Below are 23,359 nucleotides of genomic sequence, written 5' to 3' on the forward strand. Positions count from 1 at the left end.
ATTTTACTTTAAAATCAATATTGTGTAATTTTATTCCAAATAAAAAGTTTCTAATCTACTAACAAAACATGATTAATTAAATTCATTTTCATATTCCTTTAGCCACATCGATCGATGAGCATCGTTTGCAAGTAACCATTCCATTAATTTCTACACAAAATGCCATAAGCAATGCAGACTCAACCCAAGTTGATGGCGGTGGTGGACCTTGTTAGAATTACTAGTATGTATATATGTACGTATGTATTTATTAGCGTTATTTAGGTAATTGTTAGTTTTATTTAATTAAGAACCCAAAAATTAATTATATATGCCACACCTAGATTAAAACCGCGATCAACTCAAAAAACCACACTTTTTAGAAAACGTTGTTGTTGTTGTTGCGATAAGGGCACTCCCCGAAGGCCTTGGGGAGTGTTATCGATGTTGACGGTCCTTTGCCGGATGCAGATCCGGTACGTTCCGGTAACAAGCTACATAAAGGTACTAGCGGGAACGATTTGGTATAACCACATGAAACCTTCTAGGCCATACCGCCCTCCCACCCCCTAGATCCATCAGGAGTTCGGGGGCGCCAGAGCCTCGGCTGTTATAAAAGAGGATTCGCCACGGGTGGATGAGGTTGACAATTGGGTTGGAGAAACTATATATTGCGCTGGCAACCCCTTGAGAGGGTTGCGCTACACAACCCCTTGAATCAATTTGGTATTTTAGATGCTTCTTACGACAGGCATACCTACCGCGGGTAGATTCTAAGCCCCCTAACGGCCTGGGGACTGACTGCCTCTCCCATATGCGCTAATGCAATTTAAACCTTTAACAAAGTCTTTTCTCGTTGATTAGTGAAGGTATTAATAATTCGCGTATACAGTTCGGTATGTATTGAATTTGGAAGTCCGGAGATAGTCATAGCTTCGAAGTTAAGATTTTTGAGTTAGTCCCTTAGTTGATCTAGGTGTGCGATGTGATTATAGCAGGGATCGAAATTGATTATTGTTTAAAACTTTTCGCATATTTGTATATCTTAGATTTCGTCCCATTCGAAGCTCAAATATATAGCAGGTAAAGTTTTGGCACATGAAGAAAATGGTGAAATGATGCGGATGCCTTTTCTGTTTAAATAAACTTACCGGTTCGCATTGTCATTGTTGTTGCAGTGATCAAAACCCTCCTCGAACTGGCACCATAGATTCACAGCGAATCAACTGGTACGTTGAGGATTGGTGTGCTGAATCGAAAAAGAAGGACGCTGCCTTTAGCACCACGATGCGAATGGCGTGAGAGCGAGGAGCTCCAGACGCTGGCTGATGGAATGTTGCCCAAAAGTTTTATCAAAACATGCAACGGATGCTGGAAGGTCGCACGATCGGGGAGGAATCTAGAAGGAATGATGATGGCGACTTGGTAACTGACGTACAGTGTGTGCTTAAGTTGTGAAGGGAACACTTGCCCTCATTGCTATGTAGTGAGTGAAAAGACGAACCTTATACCCCTAATTGCCGTTGTTGTTGAATTCTGCCTTCTCTGGATTAGATAAGGAGGCAAAAAGTGGGTCTTGCGGTAATTGTGAACAAGACGAAGTACTTGGTGTCATCAAGAAAGAATTGGCGCATTCGCGCTTGGCAGCCGCTTCACTGTTGACAGATATAAACTAGAGACTGTGAAGGGCTGCGATTGTTTGAGAACCAACGTTAACAGCAAAAATAACGTAAGCTTAGAAATGAAACAGAGTATAACTATTACCAACAAGTGCTCCTTTGGGCTCAGTAGCCAATTAAAAAGTAAAGACCTCTCTCGACAAACAATAATCACGCTCTACAAGTCGCTCTTCAAACGCGTCCTGATTTATGGCTCAGAATTATGGACGGTGCCGAGAGAAGATGAGATTGCTCTTGGAGTGAAAGATTTATCGTGCTGTACGTGATGCCGATGGCGAGTATCGAAGGAGGTATAATGATTAGCTGTATGAGCTTTACGCAGATATGAAGATAGTACAGCTAATAAAAACCCAGCGGCTTCGCTGGCTAGGTCATGGTATTCGAATGCACAGAGACGCTTGGGTCAAAAGTTGTTGGTGAGTTGGCAGAAGCAGGGAAGAAAGACTTGGCCTCCCTTGGTGCGCCCAATTGTCGTCAGTGCGTGCCTTGTTGTGAAACGGTCAAAATCACTTTGTCGGTTAAGGCCCCCCCGACTCAGAAAAAACATTTCCTAAACAATTTTTTTTAACGTTATTTCCTCAGAACGTTCTTTCAAACTATTTTTAAACGGTTTTTTTTATTTAAATGCTCGTCGTTGATATTTTATCAATATTCGAAAAAATGATAGTGCAAATTATTTACTAATTTCGTTAGTTATTTTCTTCTTTATATTTTTAGTTTCCTCGATTAATTAGTTTTTTGATTAATCAATAGATTTTTTGATTACTTACAATTTAAATATAGCAATCATTTTAATCTACAATTTTTGAAATTACTCAAATAATGTTCGATATTTATTAATCAAAATGCAGCGATTACTTCGCTTAGTTGCCCAACTGATTATTCATTTACGCGAATAATCGAATAATTGCTAATCCATTTTGGATTTACAAATTTGTATTATAAACCAGTAAAACCTCCTTACTTGATTAGAATAACAAAAATATCCCTGGTATATATTGATTTAAATGTTTTAAGTATTGTTTTGCGCATATTGCATTAATTAATTGGAAGCTGCTCTAAGTATTTATTGTTGTCATTAAAACTTTTTTTTTATACACAAACATATTAATTTTGGTACAAATAACTAAACTATTTCAACATCATTTAAAATTTGGATCATTTCTAAATTTATTTTCATGTTTTTCATTTAAAGTAATGTTCAGAGTTGTTAAGGATTGCAATCAGGCCGGAATGGAATATATGCATTCCCATTCACGCATTTGAATTGCAGCTTTTATACCTTTTTTTGGAATAATGAATAAATTTTTTAGTCATAACTCCTTTTTGGTTAGTTCGGACTAATTATTCCTTTCTGCATTCCTCATATGGAATAAAAAAATTCGAAAGCATTCCGCTAGTGAATAATAATATTGAAAAGCAAAAGATTGCGGAATGCATTCCGCGGAGTATTGCAGTCCCATGAATGCAATCCATGGAATAAAAAAAGAAGAATAATAAAAGGAATAATTAGTTCGGAATACAACAAGGAATAATGACTAAATTTTTTTATTCATTATTCCGGCCTAAAGTATTGCAATAATCTGCGACTGCAATCTAAGAATTATAACTCCAAATGGAATACATTCCCTTAAAACTCTGATACTGTTATACGAGGGTTGCTATTTATATTTTGAGCCTAATAATGAAAATACAGTAATTTATTATCGAAAATGGCTTTATTGTTTTTCGAAGTATTCTCCATCATAATCAATACACTTTTGCATGCGTTCAAACTAATTTTCGTAGCACATTTTCTACTCCGATTGAGGTATTGAGGATTGAGCTTTTGTCAAATTATACGATATCAAACGCAAACAAATTTTTTTCACAGCTAAATGTCATGCAATATCTCATTGATGCTCATCATATTAATGCCCAGGGATGACTCAAGCTCACGATAAGTCGTACAACGATTTTGCAATATAAGTTCGTGCACAGCGTCAATGTTTTGTTACACAACAACTGATTTTGGACGACCTTCACGACTTTCGTCCCTGAGCGAACGGCGGCGTTTCACTGGGGCAAAGGATTGGGGTTCGCTTCCCAAGGCAGTCGGTTCTATGTACCGGAGCGACTCGGGATTTTTCCCGACCAAGGACTGTCATTTCAGTGTGACCCCATTTAATTTGCCGCGTCCCTCCCACAAATTGTCGCTTCCCAAGGCAGTCGGTTCTATGTACCGGAGCGACTCGGGATTTTTCCCGACCAAGGACTGTAATTTCAGTGTGAACCCATTTAATTTGTCGCGTCCCTCCCACAAATTGTCATCCTCCCAGCAGCTCCTTGCAGCAGGACTGCTCCATACTCTCTTACTCCGGGAAGGCATCGAATCCAATCCGGGTCCGTCTCCTGACCCCGGTCCTGAGAAATGGTTTTGCTGCATCTGCCGGAAAAGAATCTTTTTAGGACGGTCATACTCTGTTCAGTGTGTCTCGTGCAAGGGATGGTTGCATCGGAACGGTTGTTCTGGGCTTGATCCCAAAACCCGACGTCCACGTAACTTTTATAAATCTTTTGTGACTCCTTGCTGTTCACGCCCAAGGGCGTCCCGTAGTCTACGCCTAAGAGCCCCCCACTACCTTCCAGCAGCCCCGCTGCTCAGCAAGCCACAACAAGTACCCGCTGCTGCTCGCGCCCCACGGCGCCAACAACTCAAACAGCTGATACCACTCATAACTACTACCTTCGTAGTAGAGTTGGTAGCAATGCTGAGCATCAGCCCCTGCCCCCGTCTTCTCCCCCTTCTTTTGCGGCAGCAATCGTGCAGGTCAGGGAAACAGACTCTTAGTCCCTACCCCCGTTTGCACCGTCTGCCAGCACAGAATATATAGGTTTGCGACATCCGCCCAATGCAGCTCCTGCCTTGGGTGGTGCCACTTTCCTAGATGTTCTGGTCTCCGCGACGGCAACCCCCCGACGGGTTTCATCGCGCCATGTTGCCAGGTCGCAAACCCAAATCATCCGGGTACCCCAATGCTTGCCCAAGGACGCCCAGTCCCAGGGCCACAACAGCAATCGCGTCCTGGCCTTCCACAACCCAGGCGTAGTCACCCGTCACTTACCCCCAGAGTGGCGGCGTCTCCCCTTATGCACTTCAGAATTCTTCAGTTAAACTGTAATGGACTAACTGGGAAGATTACGGAGATAGTCGATTTCATGAAGCGGCACAACATCCGCATTGCTGCAATTCAAGATACTAAACTCACAGCAAGATCTGCTTTGCAGACCTGCTCTGGGTATAATGTCCACAGGAAAGACCGCGAGAGCGGAAATGGAGGCGGCCTTGCGTTTATCATACACCACTCTGTGCAATATTATATATTTGATCCTGGCATCGACCGCAGGGACAATGTCTTAGAACGTCAAGGCCTATCTGTCCGGCCAGGCGATGCAAACCTAGAAATCATCAACATCTACATCCCTCCTGCCACCTGTTGCCCCAGTGGATACTACCCTAATATCAGGGCCTTACTCACTGGCAACAATCGCATTATCTTAGGCGATTTCAATGCCCATCATGATCCATGGCATTCAAACTTGCGGGCGGACAGTAGGGGCGAGATGTTGGCGGATCAAATAGAAGAAACGATGTTCTGCACAATAAACGGAGATGCCGCCACACGTATGGTAGGAAGCTGTCACAGCTGGCCAGATATCTCAATCGTGAGCGCAGAACTCGTAAACTGCGTCAACTGGCAGCCGATGGTAACATTGGCATCCGACCACATGTCCATACTTATTTCGCTCGAGCGTACCGCCGACTTCATCGTCACCGAAAAACGCACTTTCATAAACTTCAAAAAAGGAAAGTGGGAAGAATATAAATCTTTCACAGACAACCGTTTTGCTGCCCTCCCTATCCCGACTGATGCCCGCCAAGGGGAGCGTGCCTTCCGTAAGGTCATTGAATCCGCCTCGGCACGTTTCATTCCCGCCGGGAGAGTTCCCGAAATCCGGCCCACTTCCCGACGGAGGCCGCAAACTTAGCGAGAGAACGTGACCTTATAAGACAGCTTGATCCAGGCGACCCCCAAATAAGGGATATAAACCAACGCATCAGATTGCTTGTGGACGAACACAAGCGGGCGAAATGGGAGGAGCATCTAAGAGGTTGTAACCTCTCTACCGGTGTGGGGAAACTTTGGTCCACCGTAAAGTCCCTATCGAATCCGATTAAGCACAAAGACAAAGTTTCCATCGCCTTTGGCGACAAAGTGCTGTCGGATGCGAAAAAATGCGCGAGCGCTTTCTGCCGACAATATATAATGCATCCTACGGTCGACAAAGATAGACGGAGAGCCAATAGATACGCACATAAACACAAATTCAGCGCGTCACCAATCACCATCACCGCTAGAGAGGTTGAGGACGTCGCGCTAAACCATCCAAAGCAGTGGGCCCAGACGGCATAGCCATGCCGATGCTTAATAGCCTAGCGAAAGAGGGTTTCAAATATTTAGCGCATGTCTTCAACCTGTCTCTTTCCACCTTTGTCATACCCGAGAATTGGAAAATGGCCAAGGTGGTCCCGCTACTAAAGCCTGGGAAACCAGCTAACATAGGTGAGTCGTATCGTCCGATATCTCTCGTATCGCCAGTGGCAAAGACGCTTGAAGCCATTTTGCTCCCTTATTTCCAAGCAAATTTGTAGCTAGCCCCTCATCAGCATGGCTTCAGAAAACTCCATAGCACTACCACCGCGCTAAATGCCATTAGCACCCAGATAAATTGCGGTTTAAATCAATACCCCCACCATAGAACAGTACTCGTAGCGCTAGACCTATCAAAAGTTTTTGATACGGTCAACCATGGCTCGTTACTGCAAGACCTGGAAGGGTCTACCCTTCCCCCATGTCTTAAAAGGTGGACCGCAAATTATCTGGGTGGTCGGCAGGCATCGGTGCAATTTAGAAACGAAACATCAAAACCAAGGAGAATTAAACAAGGGGTGCCACAGGGTGGTGTCCTATCCCCACTTTTGTTTAATTTCTACATATCTAAGCTACCTTCACCACCGGAAGGAGTCACAATCGTTTCCTACGCCGATGACTGCACAATAATGGCCACAGGCCCAGGCCCAGACCCAAAGATCGATGCGCTATGCAATAAAATAAATGGCTACCTCCCTGATCTCTCCAGTTTTTTCGCCTCGCGAAACCTGGCATTATCACCGACTAAATCTTCCGCGACCTTATTTACAACATGGACGTCCCAAATGTCGACCATTTTGAACATCCACGTCGATGGCACTACGCTACCGACTGTCCTACACCCCAAAATCTTGGGCGTGACGTTTGATCAGGATCTACATTTTGGTGAGCACGCAGCCGCAATTGTTCCGAGAATTCAGAGCCGTAACAAAATCCTCAAATCCCTCGCTGGCAGTACCTGGGGAAAAGATAAAGAAGCGCTCATGACTACATACAAAGCAATTATCCAGCCGATTACGTGCTACGCGTCACCCATATGGTCGCCAAGCCTAAAAATTACTCACTGGAAGAAACTACAGGCCTGCCAAAATACTGCTCTCAGAATCGCCACGGGCTGTCTTCTTATGTCCCCAGAACACCATCTGCATAATGAGGCGAGAATACTCCCCATCAGGGAGAGAAATGAGATGCTGACCAAACAGTTCCTGTTGAATACCTAGAAACCTGGGCATCCCAACAGACATCTGATTGATGAACCAGCACCGCCTAGGGGCTTAAGGAGTAATCTCCGTAAGCATTTTGAGGAAATACGGCACCTGAGAACCCAGCCGTATGAAGCGAAAAAACACAAGCAGGTCCTTGGTGAACTCCATAAACAGGCGTCGGACCTTTATGCCGGGAATTTCCCGGTGAATCCAGTACTTAAAGAAAAGTATCCAAAACTCGCGGAAGAGGAACGCATACTCCCCAGGGAAACGCATGTCACTCTTGCTCAACTTCGTTCTGGATACTGTAACAGGTTAAACTCTTACCTATCCAGAATCAACCCCGACATACAAAATGTATGCCCGCTTGCAATGTGTCCCCACCTGACACCAACCATCTCTTTAATTGTAATGTGGAACCAACGCCTCTAACACCCCTTTCCTTATGGTCCACCCCTCTTGAAACGGCAAGATTCCTTGGACTCCCGTTAGAGGATATTGATGACAATTTGTGATCGTTCGCGGATATTAGGTGGGGCGAGCATTGCTACAACAACAACAACAACAACATTGGGGTTCATCACCAAAAGTGGAAGTAAGTTGTTCAAAGCACTTCTGTCTTGATAGTCCACGTTGAAAGTCGTAAAAAATCATCGCACGAAAATTTTCACGAGTTAATTCCATTTTTTCGCTGAGATACAATTTTTAAGTTACTGTAAACAACACAAGTTGTGCTCAAATGTCAAAATTTTCTGAAGAAGGTTATGCTTAAAAACGTCAAACTTTCAATTGAAAACGTCAGATGGTGCCTGCAAACAATTAGTGTTGGCAAGGCTCAAAATATAAATAGCAACCCTCGTATGTATGTAGGTAGTATATGTGTACATATAACACATTGTTTAGCTCTCTCTCTGTCTCTCTTTGTTTTACAAATCACTCAGTTTTAAGTTTTCCTACATAGTATTGTATTCAAGCACAAATTGTTAATTTATATGAAATAAATAATTATACATAAATATGTCGCAATGCATTTACAAAATTCAAAATTTTTTGTAGTTGGTTCTTTTACTGAAATTGGATGCTAATTTTTATGTTCATCGCCAAATATCACTGCTGCGACAGAATTGGAAGTTTAAAAGGGAATAAATATTCATTTCACAAGAAAGAAAGTAATCTTTGTTAATCATCATCATTATCATCGAAACATGTGCTGGATCTCATCATAGTGCTTATGGGGACGTTTCATTAATCCTCTTAGAGGCGGGGCTGGATCAAGCAGTTGTTTGCTGGGATGTCCTGGTTTATGACAAATCAGCAAAAACTGTTAAGCGAACCACCGCATGCAGATGATGTTCAGTGGTCGTACGAAGACATCCCGTGGTTGTTTTGAGTGCAGTATTTTGGTAAACCTGCAACCTTTTCGGGTATGTGTTTTTTAGGTTAGGCCACCAAACTGGCGTAGCACATGAGCGGTCGGCCAATTGCTTTTGGAGTGTTTATCAGCGTTTCTTTATTTTTTCCTCAAGTGTTGGCGCCAAGCGACTTGAGGACTTTGTTGCGGCTTTGTACCTTAGATATAATTTCGGTGGCATGCTCCTTGAAGGTCGGAGTATTATCAAACGTTACCCCTAAGATCTTTGAGTCACTGGCCAGTCGGTAGTATGACGCCATCGACGTGAACGTCCAATAGTCGGCATAGGAAGTGATAGTGACTCTTTCTGTTGGGGAAGGCACCTTTGAAATGTAGAAATTAAACAGAAGTGGGGATAGGACACCACACCGTTTAATACTCCTAGGTTTCGCTCTTAAATTGAACAGAGAGGCAAGGGGTGAACCAGCCTTGTCTTAGAGTAATGTGGCGTGGTGCACTGTGTCAAAAGCTTTTGGCAGGTCAAGTGCCACGATCACCGTCCTCGTTTAAGGGTTTGGTTGGTTTAGTCCATAATTTATCTGGTTGATTATGGCGTTTAGGGCGGTGGTAGTGGTATGACTATAAACATTAGCGCTATGCATTTTGCCGAAGCCATGCTAAACGAAGATACGCAGTAAAATGAGGCAGCAGGACGGCTTCCAACGTGTTCGCTACTGGCGAAATTAACTATATCGGTCAATATGACTTACCCTAGTTAGCTGGCTTTCCGGGCTTTAGTTGTAGAACTATCCATGCCATTTTCCATTGTTATGGAATGACAAAGAGGACTTCAACTACAAATTGACGCCGGGTAGCTTACTCGCTCATCGCCAAGTGTTTCAGCATTGGCATGGCTATACCGTGTGGACTTATTAACTTGGAAGGCGTGGTCTTTAAATTGCTTTCCTTAACCTCTATGGTAGTGATGGTAATGGGTTGTTTTTGCATTTATGTGCCTGTCTTTTTGCACGACGTGCAGCTTTGTCTACTGCAGGATGCGCTACAAATAGCCGGCAGAAGCGCTCGCGCATTTCCTCAAGTCCGACGAGAGTTTTATCGTCGAAGGCGATGGACATTTTATCATTGCATTTTGTGAGGTTTGATAGAGATTTGACAGCTGGCCGCAAATCTCCGACACCCGCAAGCTAAGATTCCTAATGCGAGGGTTTCTGTTCGAGCTGTCTCGCCGGACACCATTCGGTGTGGAGAGGAAGTCTGCTTTTCTCAACTGCAAGTTTCGGGTATTCGACTCGAGAACAAATATCGCGGAACATTTATCGAAATATTGTTGCGCCGCGCTCAAGTCCAAAATCTGTAGGTAGTACTTATTCTTCGACTGATCGCCGTATATCAGGTGTTGGGTAAAATAAAAGAATAAAATATATATCGATGAATGACTGCCAAGACGCTAGTTCGACTTTTCGTTTGTTGACAGGAAACACTGCGTCTTGTCTTCACTTATCGCTATACCCACCTATTTTCCCTATTGATCCCGGCCAGTGAGGGCAGAACTCGGGGTGAAACTTTTAATGGCGCTTTCAATAATATAACATGAACTAGTCAGCGAAGTCGTGGGCTTTTTATTCGTTGCATATCATTAGGGCTCCTCGCACTAGCCCCTTCTAATAGTACGTTTATTTGTCGAACTACGAGTAGTTTTCCTCTTTTCGCTTTTAGCTGTCTCGATGGCAGTTTCCCAGCGGCTTTCTTTTCTCGGCTGCCACAAAACGGCATGCACGACTCAAAACTGGTCCTGATCTATAACCTGAAGCTTTGCAGCCGTAGATCACCACGGGATCAACAAATAAATCTCACTCGCAGCAGTTGATATAAAAACTGAAGGGGATATTGTTGGAACGCACCGGACGAAGGACAATGCTCTTAACCTTCGAACAATGTTTTTATTGTTATAGCCAACAACAAGGACGAAATCATCAAGTTTTTTTGTTAGAGCACAATCAAATATTTGCAAACTCAGCCCAGCATTATCCGAAGATGTTACATTGATAAAATAAGTTTTCCTGGCTTTCGCAGATTCGTCTCGCAGTAAGTGTAGATGAGTGATATGTTGATAAACCTCGTTTAAATGCGGATCGTGTGGCGATGGTCGTTCATGTAAGGGGTTGATAGTATTTTGAGGTGTAGCTTCTTTCTCACCACAAGTCCAACACCACAGCTGCGCTTCTTTACTCTGTACTACACGTCGCAAGGGCCTTCCCTTCAGCGAGGTCTTAAGCCGAATATAAGTAAATGACCCTACTAAAGTTCACTTATCCCAACGAGCTAACGGAGTTAGAATAAACGCACGGTAAGCCATGGTTCGGATACTTCAATATGTCTTTTATTTCCACCTACGCAAGGACTATGAATAATCAGAAAATATCTACTGAGCTACGATATTTTCCTTGGGTAAAAAGGGGCTATCTACAGAGCCACAGAGCTATAGGATAAAGATATACGGTAAGTAAGAAGGAAGAAAAATGGGTGAGTGAGTTCGACAGACTACAAACACTTGTATACTTACGATTTTGTGGCAGTGATTGAAGCTTCTTGGGACAAAAATCAACGCTTCTGATTGAGTGTGACATCAACCATTAATCGCATTCGCATGCATAATCATAGCTTTCGCTCTTTCTTCCTGGCGAAAAGAGAGATATTAGTTATTGATTGGCTGCTTTGCGAGCTTCACATTTGTCCTTTGAGGTGTTTATACAATTGTGTTACAAAGCTGAATACGTCAAAAGAATATGTCTCTAGCTAAAGAGCGGAAATATGGCATATGAAAGTAATAAGATTATTAATAGGAAGTCCCTTATTGCAATTACATGACACGATGGCCCCTACGCTCAGAATATCATGGAATCCATTGTGGACAAAACTCTTTGCGAAACAGGGAATTCATGCACTGACCCTTATTCTCAGGTCTGGTTCACGGATGGATCAAATCTTGACGACGGAAAAACTGGAGCTGGCATCTATGGGCCGTGTCTCAAGATATCGATACCAACGGGATGCTACGCTACTATTTTTCAGGCAAAAATCCATGCAATAAAAGTTTGCGGAAGAGATTGTCTACGAAGCGACTTATCCACGAAGAGTTCCCTTGTTATGTCAGGCAGCCAGGCAGCTTTACGTGCCCTGCAGTCTTACACGCCCAGGACAAAGGCAGGCCAAATTATTTATACTCCCAGCAATGAGAGTATTAACCAAACTCATTAATCTAAGCAGAGAGGACCCACGAGCTCTCTCTGGGTACTATACGGGATACTGTAGTCAACGATATCATCTAAGCAAGTTCAATCTATCCGAGACACAAATTTGACGCTTTTGTGAGCTGAAGTATAAAAGGCCGGTTCACATTCCTCGCGAATGCGTTGCTCTGGCAAGGCAGAGACACTCCCATATAAATGGCGTGACTCTTAATCCCTTCGTGATGTGGAGTAAAAAGCCTGAAGAGGTAGTGAAATACATGAGGAGCCTCCACATACAAGAACGAAGAAGTCATAGTTTTTTTTTTTTTTTTTTAATTCATACATAATTTTAATTTTTTTTTTGTATCCTAATTTTTATTTATGTTTTATTTTAAATTAACCGAGTCTTTGAGAGGCAGTGGCTTATTAAGCGCCGAGATCTAACCGCTCAGCTACAGAGAAACTGATCAGCTGAGAAATATAGATTTAAAAATACAATAGATTAAAAGTATGAATATAATTTTTTAATTATTAAGAGAAGATAAAACCGTTTTTTATGGCAAAGAGCGAATCCGAAACATCAATTATTCTCGAGTGAGAGTTATAATCTTCACACAAACATAGAAAAGGTTCGTTTAGTTGGAAATTGCTTCTGCATTGTTTAAGAATTATAGGTTTATAATGCCTTGAAACTTGGCATGGAACATTCAAGTTTACTTCGTTCAAAAGAAATGGGCTTGAAATCGATCCATTTAATAGTTTAGCCATAAATAGTACATCTAGCATTTCTCTACGACTTGCAAGGGTAGGAAGATTTATTAGTTTTAACCGATTAGTGTAAGGAGGAAGATTATACAAGGAGTACCATTGAAGATTTCTTAAGGCGAAAAGTAAAAACTGTTTTTGAATTGATTCTAGTCTATCCAAATGAACTTGATAACGCGGATTCCAAATTATCGATCTATATTCTATTATCGGCCTCACCAACGATGTAAAAAGGGTTTTTGTAACGTAATGATCACTAAACTCTTTTGCCCATCTTTTCACAAATGCTAAAACTCCTCTTGCTTTATTGACTGTGGCATTTATATGAGGGTTGAAACTAAGTTTGCAATTCATTGTAACTCCCAAGTCGACAAAAACATCAACGCTTTCCAGATCTTGGCCATTAATTGTGTAAGAAGCTGGCTGTATGTTCCCACGTGAAAAACACATGAATTTAAATTTTTCTATGTCGAGCGGCATAAAATTCACATTACACCAAGTAACTAAACAATTTAAATCCGTCTGGAGTACAGAACGTTCTTCAACCGACGCGTATGACTTAAAACGTTTTACGTCGTCGGCATACATTAAAAGTTTAGAATATTTTATAGTTGTGGAAATATCGTCTATAAAAAGCAAAAACAGAGTAGGATCGAGATGACTGCCCTGAGGCACACCGGAGGGAACATCGATGACATTCGAACAAATGTTTTTGAAAATGACTCTTTGAGGTCTACCGCAAAGATAGGAGGATATCCAGGGAGTTAGGCCAGGTTGAAAGCCAAGCAATTCGAGTTTAAACATGTAACAAGTAATGAGTGGCGTACTTTGTCGAATGCTTTGCTAAAATCAGTGTATACAACTTCGGTATGATGATTGTTTCTAAACCCATTAAATGTGAGTTGTAAATTCAAGCAAATTGGTTGTGGTTGATTTGACTCTACAAAAGTCATGCTGACAACTATCTATCAATGTAGAAATCGGAAATGTAAGGTGATTAGTAACGATTGCTTCGAAAAGCTTAGGGATAGCGGAGAGCTTTGCTATTCCACGATAGTTTTCAATAGACGGCTTGCTTCCTTTTTTATGGAGTGGGATAAGAAAAGATTCCTTCCAAGCCGTCGGGAAAATGCCATTTTTTAAAGAGAGGTTAAACAGATCAGTAAGGGGCTGGTAAATGTATTCCGCACATTTTTTAAGAATACATGTTGGGATCAAATCGGGACCGTATTTGAAGGATTCTTCTAGGGTCTTTAGATGTAATAGAACATCTTCAGGCAACAAATGTGGAGCATATATTGAGTTACTAGAATGGAGCTCATATGGATAATTTGTAGGTGATGAATCAACCACAGCAGAAAATTAGAGTGAAAGAATTGAGCGGAGAAGTTTGCAATCCCTTGATTGTCGCTGGAAATGCTATTTCTAAACTTCATGGCAGAAGGAAACCCGTTAGTTCTGCGTGTAGAATTTACGAAATCATAAAAAGACTTGGGGTTGCAAATAATGTTTCTTTTAATTTTACATATGTAAGCTTTATAACACTTTTTATTAAGTTCAAAATACTTATGACGAAAATAGCGCACTGTGCATAATCAGAATGTAAACCGGTTCTCTTATATAATTTGAATAAACGTGATTTCTTATTTTTAAAGCTTTTGTTCTTTAGTAAACCAGGCCTGCACTGGTTCTGTGTACGAACATGTGCGTTTGGGTACATGTTTTTCAAATAAAGTATACATGTATTTTGTCTAAGGGGAAAGAATGTATCTGGTGGTAAGTATCTAAATATTGCATACTTTTAGGCGCGTATAATTTTTTTAATAGTTTCAACGATAGATAAAATTAGAATGAGTTGCAGTTCTCTTCAAAAGCGAGGGTTATTAGTACCTACCGAGCTGTTTCATCATTGCGGATCAACGTCGGAAAACAAATTCTAAACTATTTTCGGTTTTTTACTTTAATTATTTCAAATTAACAATTTTTATATTTATAAAATTAAAATACAATTAAATTTTTTTTTTACATGCGGATGAAAGTTTTCGATTTTTTACTTTATTTTATATATTTGAGGATTTTTTAGCAAAAAAAAAAAATTAAAAATGAAAATATGAATAATTTTTTTTTAAGGAGTATTGCCACACTTGCGCTGTTTTTTTTTAATAATCGACTTTTCGTAAAACTTAAATAAAAATAAAAAATAAAGCCAAAATCACTAACACAAATAAATACAAGACATTTGAAATGTAAACTTAATAGTTTATGTATGTAAGCAGCTACCGAAACTAAAAACAAAGTTATTAAATTTTTAATTATCATTTATCATAATATTTTAAATACAATATGTTGGCTGCGCCAAATCTTTAGCTCCATTTTAAAGAAATGCAGTGCGATTAAAATAATCATAAACTAAAATTAAATACAAATTTCTAATATAAAAAAGTTACTAATAAAAACTAATAATGCTTTTCAAATTTACTTTAATTAGAAAGTAAATTTGTGTTTGCGCGCTGCCCTAAGCCCACGCACACTACAGATCTGAACTCACATTCTGCGTTGAAAAGCCAACAGCGCCTAAATCAGCATACTCTTCATAAGCATGCGCATTAGAGCGCGCTGTCAAATCTCTTTCCACAGTCGTGCCTAAACCAGCTTCACTGCTACAGCGCGCTGATAGCTCAGCTTGTATGCGCTTCAGCACATCGACCACTTCAGCAGTGACAGCACTTAGCAAAGCCTTTTGCATGGCTTCGTTGGCATCGATGAGCGCTTCAGTGAAATCGCCGCACTCCATACGCGATTTGCAGCGCGCATAATAGCCTTCATAACTGGCAGGTTTCTGAGCGATTGCCTGCGTAGCCAAATCAATGGATTCGTCAAGTTCCTGAAAAAATTGATTGACATTTTATTAGCTGTTGAAAAATTCTAAAAGCATTTTCACATTCTACTCACATTCAACTTTCGCTTGCAGCGCGACAGATTCAGCAATAAATTAGTGCGCAGCTGCGCAAATATAGCGCTACGCTCCAGCAAATTCTCCAGACATGAGATCTTACGCAGCGCATATTGATAACGATGCGCTGCATCGTGAAAGCGATTTTTACGATACAAAACATTGCCGTCTTCAAGCAATTTATTGAGTAGCACTACTAAAATCTCTGGCTTTCCCATAGCCATACTCCATGTGGTGGGCCCCAGTTTGGCGCCGCGTCGCAGAAACACTTGCACTACTTGTATGTTGCGGCATGCAATTGAACGATCTAGCGGTCGCATACCATTCACATCTATATGCTCAATATTTGCGCCTTGCTCGAGCAGATAGAGCACTAGCGCTGCCGAACCTTGATACGCTGCCAAATCGAGCGGTGTACGTCCATTATTGTCGGCGTGATTACGGTTACAACCGCGCTCGATCAGACATTTGGCAGCTATTGGACGGCCGCGCAGACATGCCCACGAGAGCGCTGTGAAACCCTCTTCATCTTGCGTTTCCAATGCAGCACCGCGTTCAATCAACAACTCCAACAACTCTATATGTCCCTCTTCGGCAGCAATCATGAGCGGTGTTTTACGCGCTGCAGTTACAGGTTCATCAATGTCGGCGCCATTTTGTATTAGTTTCTCCACCACGGCCCAATGTCCCTCTTTAACAGCTAACCAAAGCGCTGTGAAATCTTGCTTGTTGCGCGCTTCAATACGCGCGCCTTTCGACAACAGTATAGATACTGCATCACTGCAACCATTACGCGCAGCTGCTGTTAGAGGGAGTTCGCCACACGCGTCATCCATGAGATTGACATCGATGCTATCGATTTCTAATAAATCCTCAACAATTGTGACATGATCTTGCGCTGCAGCAGCGATAAGTGATTGTTGAAGCGCCACCGCTAAGCTGACGTCATGTGAGTTGGGACGTGGCGTCCAATCGCAGGCGAGCAAATATTTCACAACATTCAAGCGTCCAGTGCGCGCCGCATGCACCAGCGCACAGCGTTGTGTTGTATCGGTTTGTCCTAAACTGCTGCCAGCAGCGACAAGTAAGCGCACTACATCAGCATGACCGCGTATCGCAGCTAGTATGAGCGGCGAGCAACCTTGACTATTTGTCAAACTAACATCAGCGCCGAATTCCAGCAACAAACTCACCATCGGCACTATGCCCTCATGCGCTGCTATGCAAAGTATTGTGGCATCACCCATAAATTCGGTGCGATAGTGTGGTGAAGCGCCTGCTAGCAAAATTAAGCGTGAAACTTTCAAATTCGGACTGTAAACGTTGCGTAGCGAGCCAAGTGCAGCAGAAATGTTATCTGTGACTGAAGCGATCCAGAAAGATTGCATATCACGCGGAAGTTGTGGTCCTTGACAGTTGCGATAGATATGCGCTTTCAGCATATGATGCCCAAGTTCCATTGTCTGTTCGGGATCGAGTGGCGCATGCATGCGCGACAAGCGGAAAGCGATAGCTGCATGTCCCAAACGAAAATCGCAAAGAAATTTCGTTGATTCACCTTCATCACGTCTAATTAACCATTCGCGGAAGTACGAGTGAAAGAACATGTAAGTATTATCAATGCGGCGTATAAGAAAACCATCAAGCGATTTGAAACGCTGTGAAAACTCATCCCAACTCAATACTTCGTCTGTCTTCATGGCGCATATCGTATAATAGATCTCATTCAAGGTTAGCGGATAGAGCGCAGCCAAACAGACGTTCAATATGGGCGCAGCCTTCTCGAAGCTGCTATTGGTGGGGAAGCGCAAATTGAAATGGAGCAAAAAAATCTGCGCTAAGCTTACGGGTAGCACTTTATAGCTTGTGGACTTGATTACCAACTGTCCACGTTCGATTAAATCCAATATCAGCTTCGCGTATAACATCGAGCCTTTCGTGAGCGACTGCAGGTGTCCAACGAACTTTAGCTGACCGCTATTGTGATCTTTCACCGAACCGATATTATTTTGTATTTCTGCGCTATGATTCACACGAAACGTAATGTAGTCGAGCATATCTTTTTGCAGCAAATCATTTGAGGCCCAACTATCCAGCGTCATTTTCGTATAAGACAAACCTTTGACGAACTCCAGCATCTGCGTGCGTACTGTGGCAACAACTTTCAGCCACGATGGAAAATATTGCGTCATTTTGGCAAGAAATGTGGCGATTGTGTTGCCGTGATCGGGGCGATGATATTCCGCTTCGCACAACGCATCGACGAGTATGACGCAAGTTTTCGTTGATATCTTACCGGCGCGCTTCAACACAATCAACGGTTCCAAAATAGCCATACGCATTACGCGCTCAGGATCGGCTATACACTCTTTTACGCTCAATATATCCTGCAGATGGGGCTCGCTAAGTAAATACTCACGATAGGCTTCCAGTTGTGGTGCTTGACATAGTTGTGCGGCTAGTGAGTGTACAAAATCGGGTACTAGGCAAGTTAGATTCGAGTCGGCCTGACAGAAGTGATAGCCAACAACGTGTGAGGCGAGTGCGCGTATGCGATCGTGCCCAATATTGACAGGGCAATATATACCGTCGGGATCACTTGCGCTATTGCCCGCCTTACGCCGTCCAAAACATGAATATTCAACCAATTGCAAGATGAGCGCAGTCTTACCCGTACCTGGGTTACCATTTATTAGCACACCTGGTGTTTCAGTGCCAGTTAGTATATTCGAAAGTTCGCGCAACAGCCATTGACGTCCAATAAATGGTGGATCTGGTTCGGGTAGTGGTACCTCAAAGAAGAGCGGCTTCAGCGCAAGTTGTACAGGCTGTAGTGCGGCTGGCTTGTAGATGGCATTACGTTTACCAGCGCCACCTGCTGTTTGGTTGGTGCGTGCGGAACGACGTGCGCCCGATTTGCGCGCCTTCACCGGAAATACATCACTGTTGTCTGTTGATAGAGACAAGGCATTCAATTTGCCAGCTAAGCTGAGAGTATCATCTTTTGTGATTACGGAGAGTTGAGAACCAAATACATTAGCACAGCCATTTGAAAGCGTCTGTTCAGGACTGATATTCTGTGAGGAGCAGCTGCTTGTTGTTGTATTTGTATTGCCATTCTGATCGCTGTCCAGCAGCAGTCCGAGGCGCGCACGTAATTGATCTTTTTGTTTCTCGGCAGCAGTGAGAACATTATCATCGTTGCCTGTGTGAGAGAAAAGAGAAAGAGGAATGATAATTTTCATGAAAGACAAAAACAAACATGCAATTAAACAAGAAAATAATGAAAACATGCTTTAAAAAAAGTTCATGCATTTGTGGGCTCTTCATGCAAGTTAATCCAACGCAAAAAAACACAACAACAATGAAAATGTATATGCGTGAAAAATGCTCGTGCCTGCAAATTGATTGAGTCCCGCATCCGATGAATTTGAGTTTACGCTCCATAATGATTTAATTTTTCCAAAAACCAACGACGAAAGATGTCCTGCATAGACTGAGGTTCCGGCGAGACTTAAACGATTCAGTCTGTTCTCACTACCAGCGGCAGTTGGTCTAGTAGATGCGGCATTCACAATGTTGCTAACTTTTTGACGGCGGCGACGTGTAACCGCCGAATCGGAGCAAGTCGATGTATTGAGAGCGTTACTATCTTTTCCTGCAAAGTTGGATTTGAAGGGTGATGAATTATGAGAGAACAAATATGAGAGTTAGTGGCTAAAAATTTGTATGATGTGCTAAGTGAGAGTAAGAGTAGAAATTGCATTAAGATTTGTTAGGTTGTTTTGGGTGAGCACTCTCTTCTTGCACTGAGATTAGACGAAGAGAAAATAAGCTATCTTAAACTGATATAGTGCTAACTAATCGGAATGTGCTCGATAGGCATACTTTTTCGAAATAACTACTTCGGAGGGTGGAAAGAGTCATAGAGGAAAACATGGAGTCATTGATGGCGTAGACGACTTGAAGAATACACATACATCCACTTCTTGAGGAAACGTCTTATACAGGGGAAATTTTTCTAAGGACTTACAACGTCTAAAAAGTGCGATGTATGCGAGTTAGTTAAGAAGCACAGCCCTCCAACTGTGAATAAGACGGTATCAAGACTAAAAATTAAGTGGACAGTATCTAACGTTTAGTCATTGGTTTCAAAACTGACGAAGACCATAGCAGTTCATAATTCGCTCCCTTCAATATTAATGGCAGGAAGATGAACGGAAGTTTCTAAGATGTAGTCACGGCTACGATGGCTAAGCCATTTTTAAAATAAAAATAAATACATAAAAAAATATCCGCCGTCTACCTTTCCGCTGTGTACGACTCCTCAAAGGAGTCATATAAGCGCCGATTTGTTGTATGGGATAACCAACCACGCGGAGTGCCCCTGTTGTTTTTTTTTTTTTTTTGATATTTAGGCATTAAACTCCCCGCCTTACATGTCTAAGACTATATAACGACAAAGAACCATCAACATCGATAATAAACCGCAAATCCTTAAACCTTCGGGAAGTGTCTTTATCGCTACAACAACAACAACAACAAAAACTAAGATTGGCACTCAAGGAAGGCGGTTTGTTGATGGTTGTTGATAGCACATTACTGTCAACACCCGATTGAAGGGGAGACCGAGAAGGTGGGAAACTAGAGCTTTAGAACACTAATCGGACCGATCTGCATGCCTGATCCGATCCAACAAGCTTAATAGAAAATAGATTCCTACATCCAGCCTCGCCTGGTTCGCTCGTAAACTACTACGCACGTTACTAATGGTATCTCGCTTAAAAACAAAAAAGTGTCGTTGACCAAAAGGAATGATCAAAATGAATAGTCTCGTATAAGTACACCGCACCGAAGAGCGCTTCTGCTAAAGGATTTCTAGGACGGTAGAAAGAAAACTGCAATTTCCTTTTAGTGGACGGAACTAACGGAACAAGTGGAAACCGATTTAAACTGCCTTGGTGCGACCCATTGGCGCCGGTTGGCAGAGAGAAGGAGCGACTGGCGCGCCTTGTTGGCCGGCCATAAGCGTTTAAACGGTTAAGCGTCAATTAAGTAAGTAAGTAAGGACGGAACTATTCCCGAGTTAAGAGAAGCAAATGCTTGGAAAACATGTAACATCTATTATCATTTCCGATGGAATAGGAACCCGTGACATCTGTTTTCATCTCTCAGAGGCGAGCATCTGGAGCGGGAGCGCTATTAATTCTTACGCAACCCGAAGATTGTAGCTGTGACATAAGCGCCTCTCTGATCCCAACAGTCCAATATTCGGGGAATTCTGCAATCCTACTGAAAGCATCCCTCCTCTTTCCATTAAGAACAAGCAATTAACATTTTCCACTGATCCTAGATAGCGACGACATGAGATCGAAATCAGCTCCCTGATTCCTGTAACCGCTTGAATTTGGAAGCAACTGAGAGTATTGCAAAGATGGTCATCTGCTTCTTCGCCAGCCATTTTGGATCAATCCATGAAAACTGAAATCTTGCTCTTTAGTTAACCATCTTCCCAATACTATCAGATGAGGTCTTTCATTTCAACTTCGATCTGGGCGCTGTAACAGGTTAAACTCGTACCTATCCAGAATCAACCCCGACATACAAAATGTATGTCCTGCTTGCAATGTGTCCCCACATGACACAAACCATCTCTTCAATTGCAATTTGGAACCAACGCCTCTAACACCCCTCTCACTATTGTCCACCCCTGTTGAAACAGCAAGTTTCCTTGGACTCCTGTTAGAGGACATTGATGACAATTTCTGATCGGTCGCACCTATTGGATGGGGCGAAGCACTGCTACAACAACAACAACAAGTCTTTCATTATGATTCAATAGTCGTTAATGTTGGGATGAATTCTGGCCTCGATCTTATGTCTACTTCATTGAGCCTTGGTCGCAGCCTTCGTGTGTCGTGAGATGTCATATCCCGCATTCACCTTTCTAAACTAATGTAACCAAACATAAGCTAAGTTTCCATGTTTTGGCACAGTACGCATCTCAAAACCCCTGCATCTTTCTATTGTTTACAATCACTTTGTGTATTACCACCAGCCTCCTGCCTAATACATCGATGATATTACTAAATATTTTGTTACCTATTAGCCACTGCCCTTTACCTCAACTGCACGTGCAATCATCCAGCCCATCACATGGACTTTTCAAGACGATGGCTTTGTACTTTGCATACAAGTATTCTTTTTTTTCTAAAAGCGTGAAGTAAATATTTTCACGGCTACAAATCAAGAGAGTGCCCGGCAAAGGCAATGACAGTTCGTGGTCACCATTAAGTGGGTAGGTCGAATAGCGGTCTTTCTTCACTTACCAAGTGCAGATTGCAAAGAGTAACCAATGAAAACAAATAGACATTTAAATGTTCACCTTCAATACTTCCAAAGCCTACTAAAAATCAAAACCCGTAGAGAGAAATATGGAAATCAAGGAATGAAACCGAATTTTGAGCCGAAGCCTTTGAAATCGGTGTATTATTCTAAAACGAGATCGAACCTTAGGTCTCAATTCTGTACTGCATGTGCGCCCTCCAAAGGCTAAGCTATCGACTCAGATTACTTACACTGCGGTCATCGTGGGGTTCCAGGCACCCGAGAAAAGAGCGCTTTTTGCAGCATCATACTGCGTACGAGTGCATCAACACGCGGTGTATGGGAAGATAGATGCGAGGAGTTGTAGATACTGGCTGCCAGGAACGATTCTATCAAATCTTGCAGATGACAGCAGGCTTGAAGACCGGGGCTAATTCTTGCAGGAATGAAAGTGGCGACCTGGCATCGACTACAGAGCATGGTTAAGTTATGGAGGGATCAGTTCATTTTATTGCCAGATCGTGAGGGAGATATCGGACCTGATACCCAATCCCTGACAATGGAATATATGTTGCGCCACTCGACTTTAAAATAGAGAAAATAGAAATGTCTCTTTTAAAAATAGGAAAGCGCTAGGACACAAAGGACCGAGCTGCTCAATTAAACAGGCGCAGCGTTGGAAGAGAGCATGTATCAGCTGTGACTTTAGCAAACCAATGATGATGATAACAGTAGCAGTGTAGCTTTACAACTTCGGAAGAGGATGTTAGTCGACTTAGGGTAAGTTTTTTGGAGGGTCGCGGGTAAGTGGAGCTAAAAATAGAGTGACACATTCAACAGTCAACACGCGACCGCCGTGGTGTGATGGTAGCGTGCTCCGCCTACCACAACGATGATCCTGGGTTCACGCCCCGGACAAAGCTACATCAAAATTTTGAAAACAAGGGTTTTCAATTAGAAGAAAATTTTCTAAGCGGGGACGCCCCTCGGTAGTGTTTGGCAAGCACTCCGAGTGTATTTCTGCCATGAAAAGCTCTAAGTGAAAACTCATCTGCCTTGCAGATGCCGTTCGGTGTCGGCATAAAACAGGTAGATCCCGTCCCGCCAATTTGCACGACGCAAATTGGAAGAGAAGCTCGACCTCTCTTCGGAGGTTATCGCGCCTTACATTTATTTTATTTATTTTCATTCAACAGTCCTAGTTATCCTACATACAGCTACACGGAAGCGACTGTTTAGGATGCTCGAGCTTACAGCAAGCGCTTCCCAGGTATAATGGAGTGTCCAAGCACCAATTAAGAATAATGGGATAAGTGTGCTTTAGTGCATAAACGTCTGGCGACAATATTCTAGCGAGAATATTCTGTCAGCCCTGCC

General features: G+C 42.4%; 2 protein-coding genes across 24 annotated transcripts in view; one reads left to right on the forward strand and one right to left on the reverse strand.

The window, feature by feature from the left end:
- LOC137253653 (sodium-independent sulfate anion transporter) overlaps positions 1 to 8,504 on the forward strand; it is a 63,657-nt gene extending 55,153 nt beyond the window's left edge. For 5 of the 6 annotated variants that reach the window (XM_067790982.1, XM_067790984.1, XM_067790981.1 and 2 more), the window contains one exon: positions 103 to 8,504. In XM_067790982.1, coding sequence (XP_067647083.1) covers positions 103 to 215 — 113 coding nt within the window. In that variant the 3' untranslated portion in view covers positions 216 to 8,504. The remainder of the gene's footprint in view (positions 1 to 102) is intronic. The other variant, XM_067790987.1, reaches the window with a different exon arrangement.
- A 6,495-nt stretch (positions 8,505 to 14,999) lies between these two features.
- Positions 15,000 to 23,359, reverse strand: part of rols (rolling pebbles) — a 280,847-nt gene continuing 272,487 nt past the window's right edge. For 17 of the 18 annotated variants that reach the window (XM_067788137.1, XM_067788130.1, XM_067788129.1 and 14 more), the window contains 3 exons: positions 19,053 to 19,313; positions 15,655 to 18,860; positions 15,000 to 15,586 (listed from right to left, as the gene is read on the reverse strand). In XM_067788137.1, the coding sequence (XP_067644238.1) occupies positions 15,233 to 15,586; positions 15,655 to 18,860; positions 19,053 to 19,313 (3,821 nt within the window). In that variant the 3' untranslated portion in view covers positions 15,000 to 15,232. The remainder of the gene's footprint in view (positions 15,587 to 15,654; positions 18,861 to 19,052; positions 19,314 to 23,359) is intronic. The other variant, XM_067788141.1, reaches the window with a different exon arrangement.

The sequence above is a fragment of the Eurosta solidaginis genome, chromosome 5, assembly GCF_040869045.1.
Source record: "Eurosta solidaginis isolate ZX-2024a chromosome 5, ASM4086904v1, whole genome shotgun sequence".
Taxonomy (NCBI): domain Eukaryota; kingdom Metazoa; phylum Arthropoda; class Insecta; order Diptera; family Tephritidae; genus Eurosta; species Eurosta solidaginis.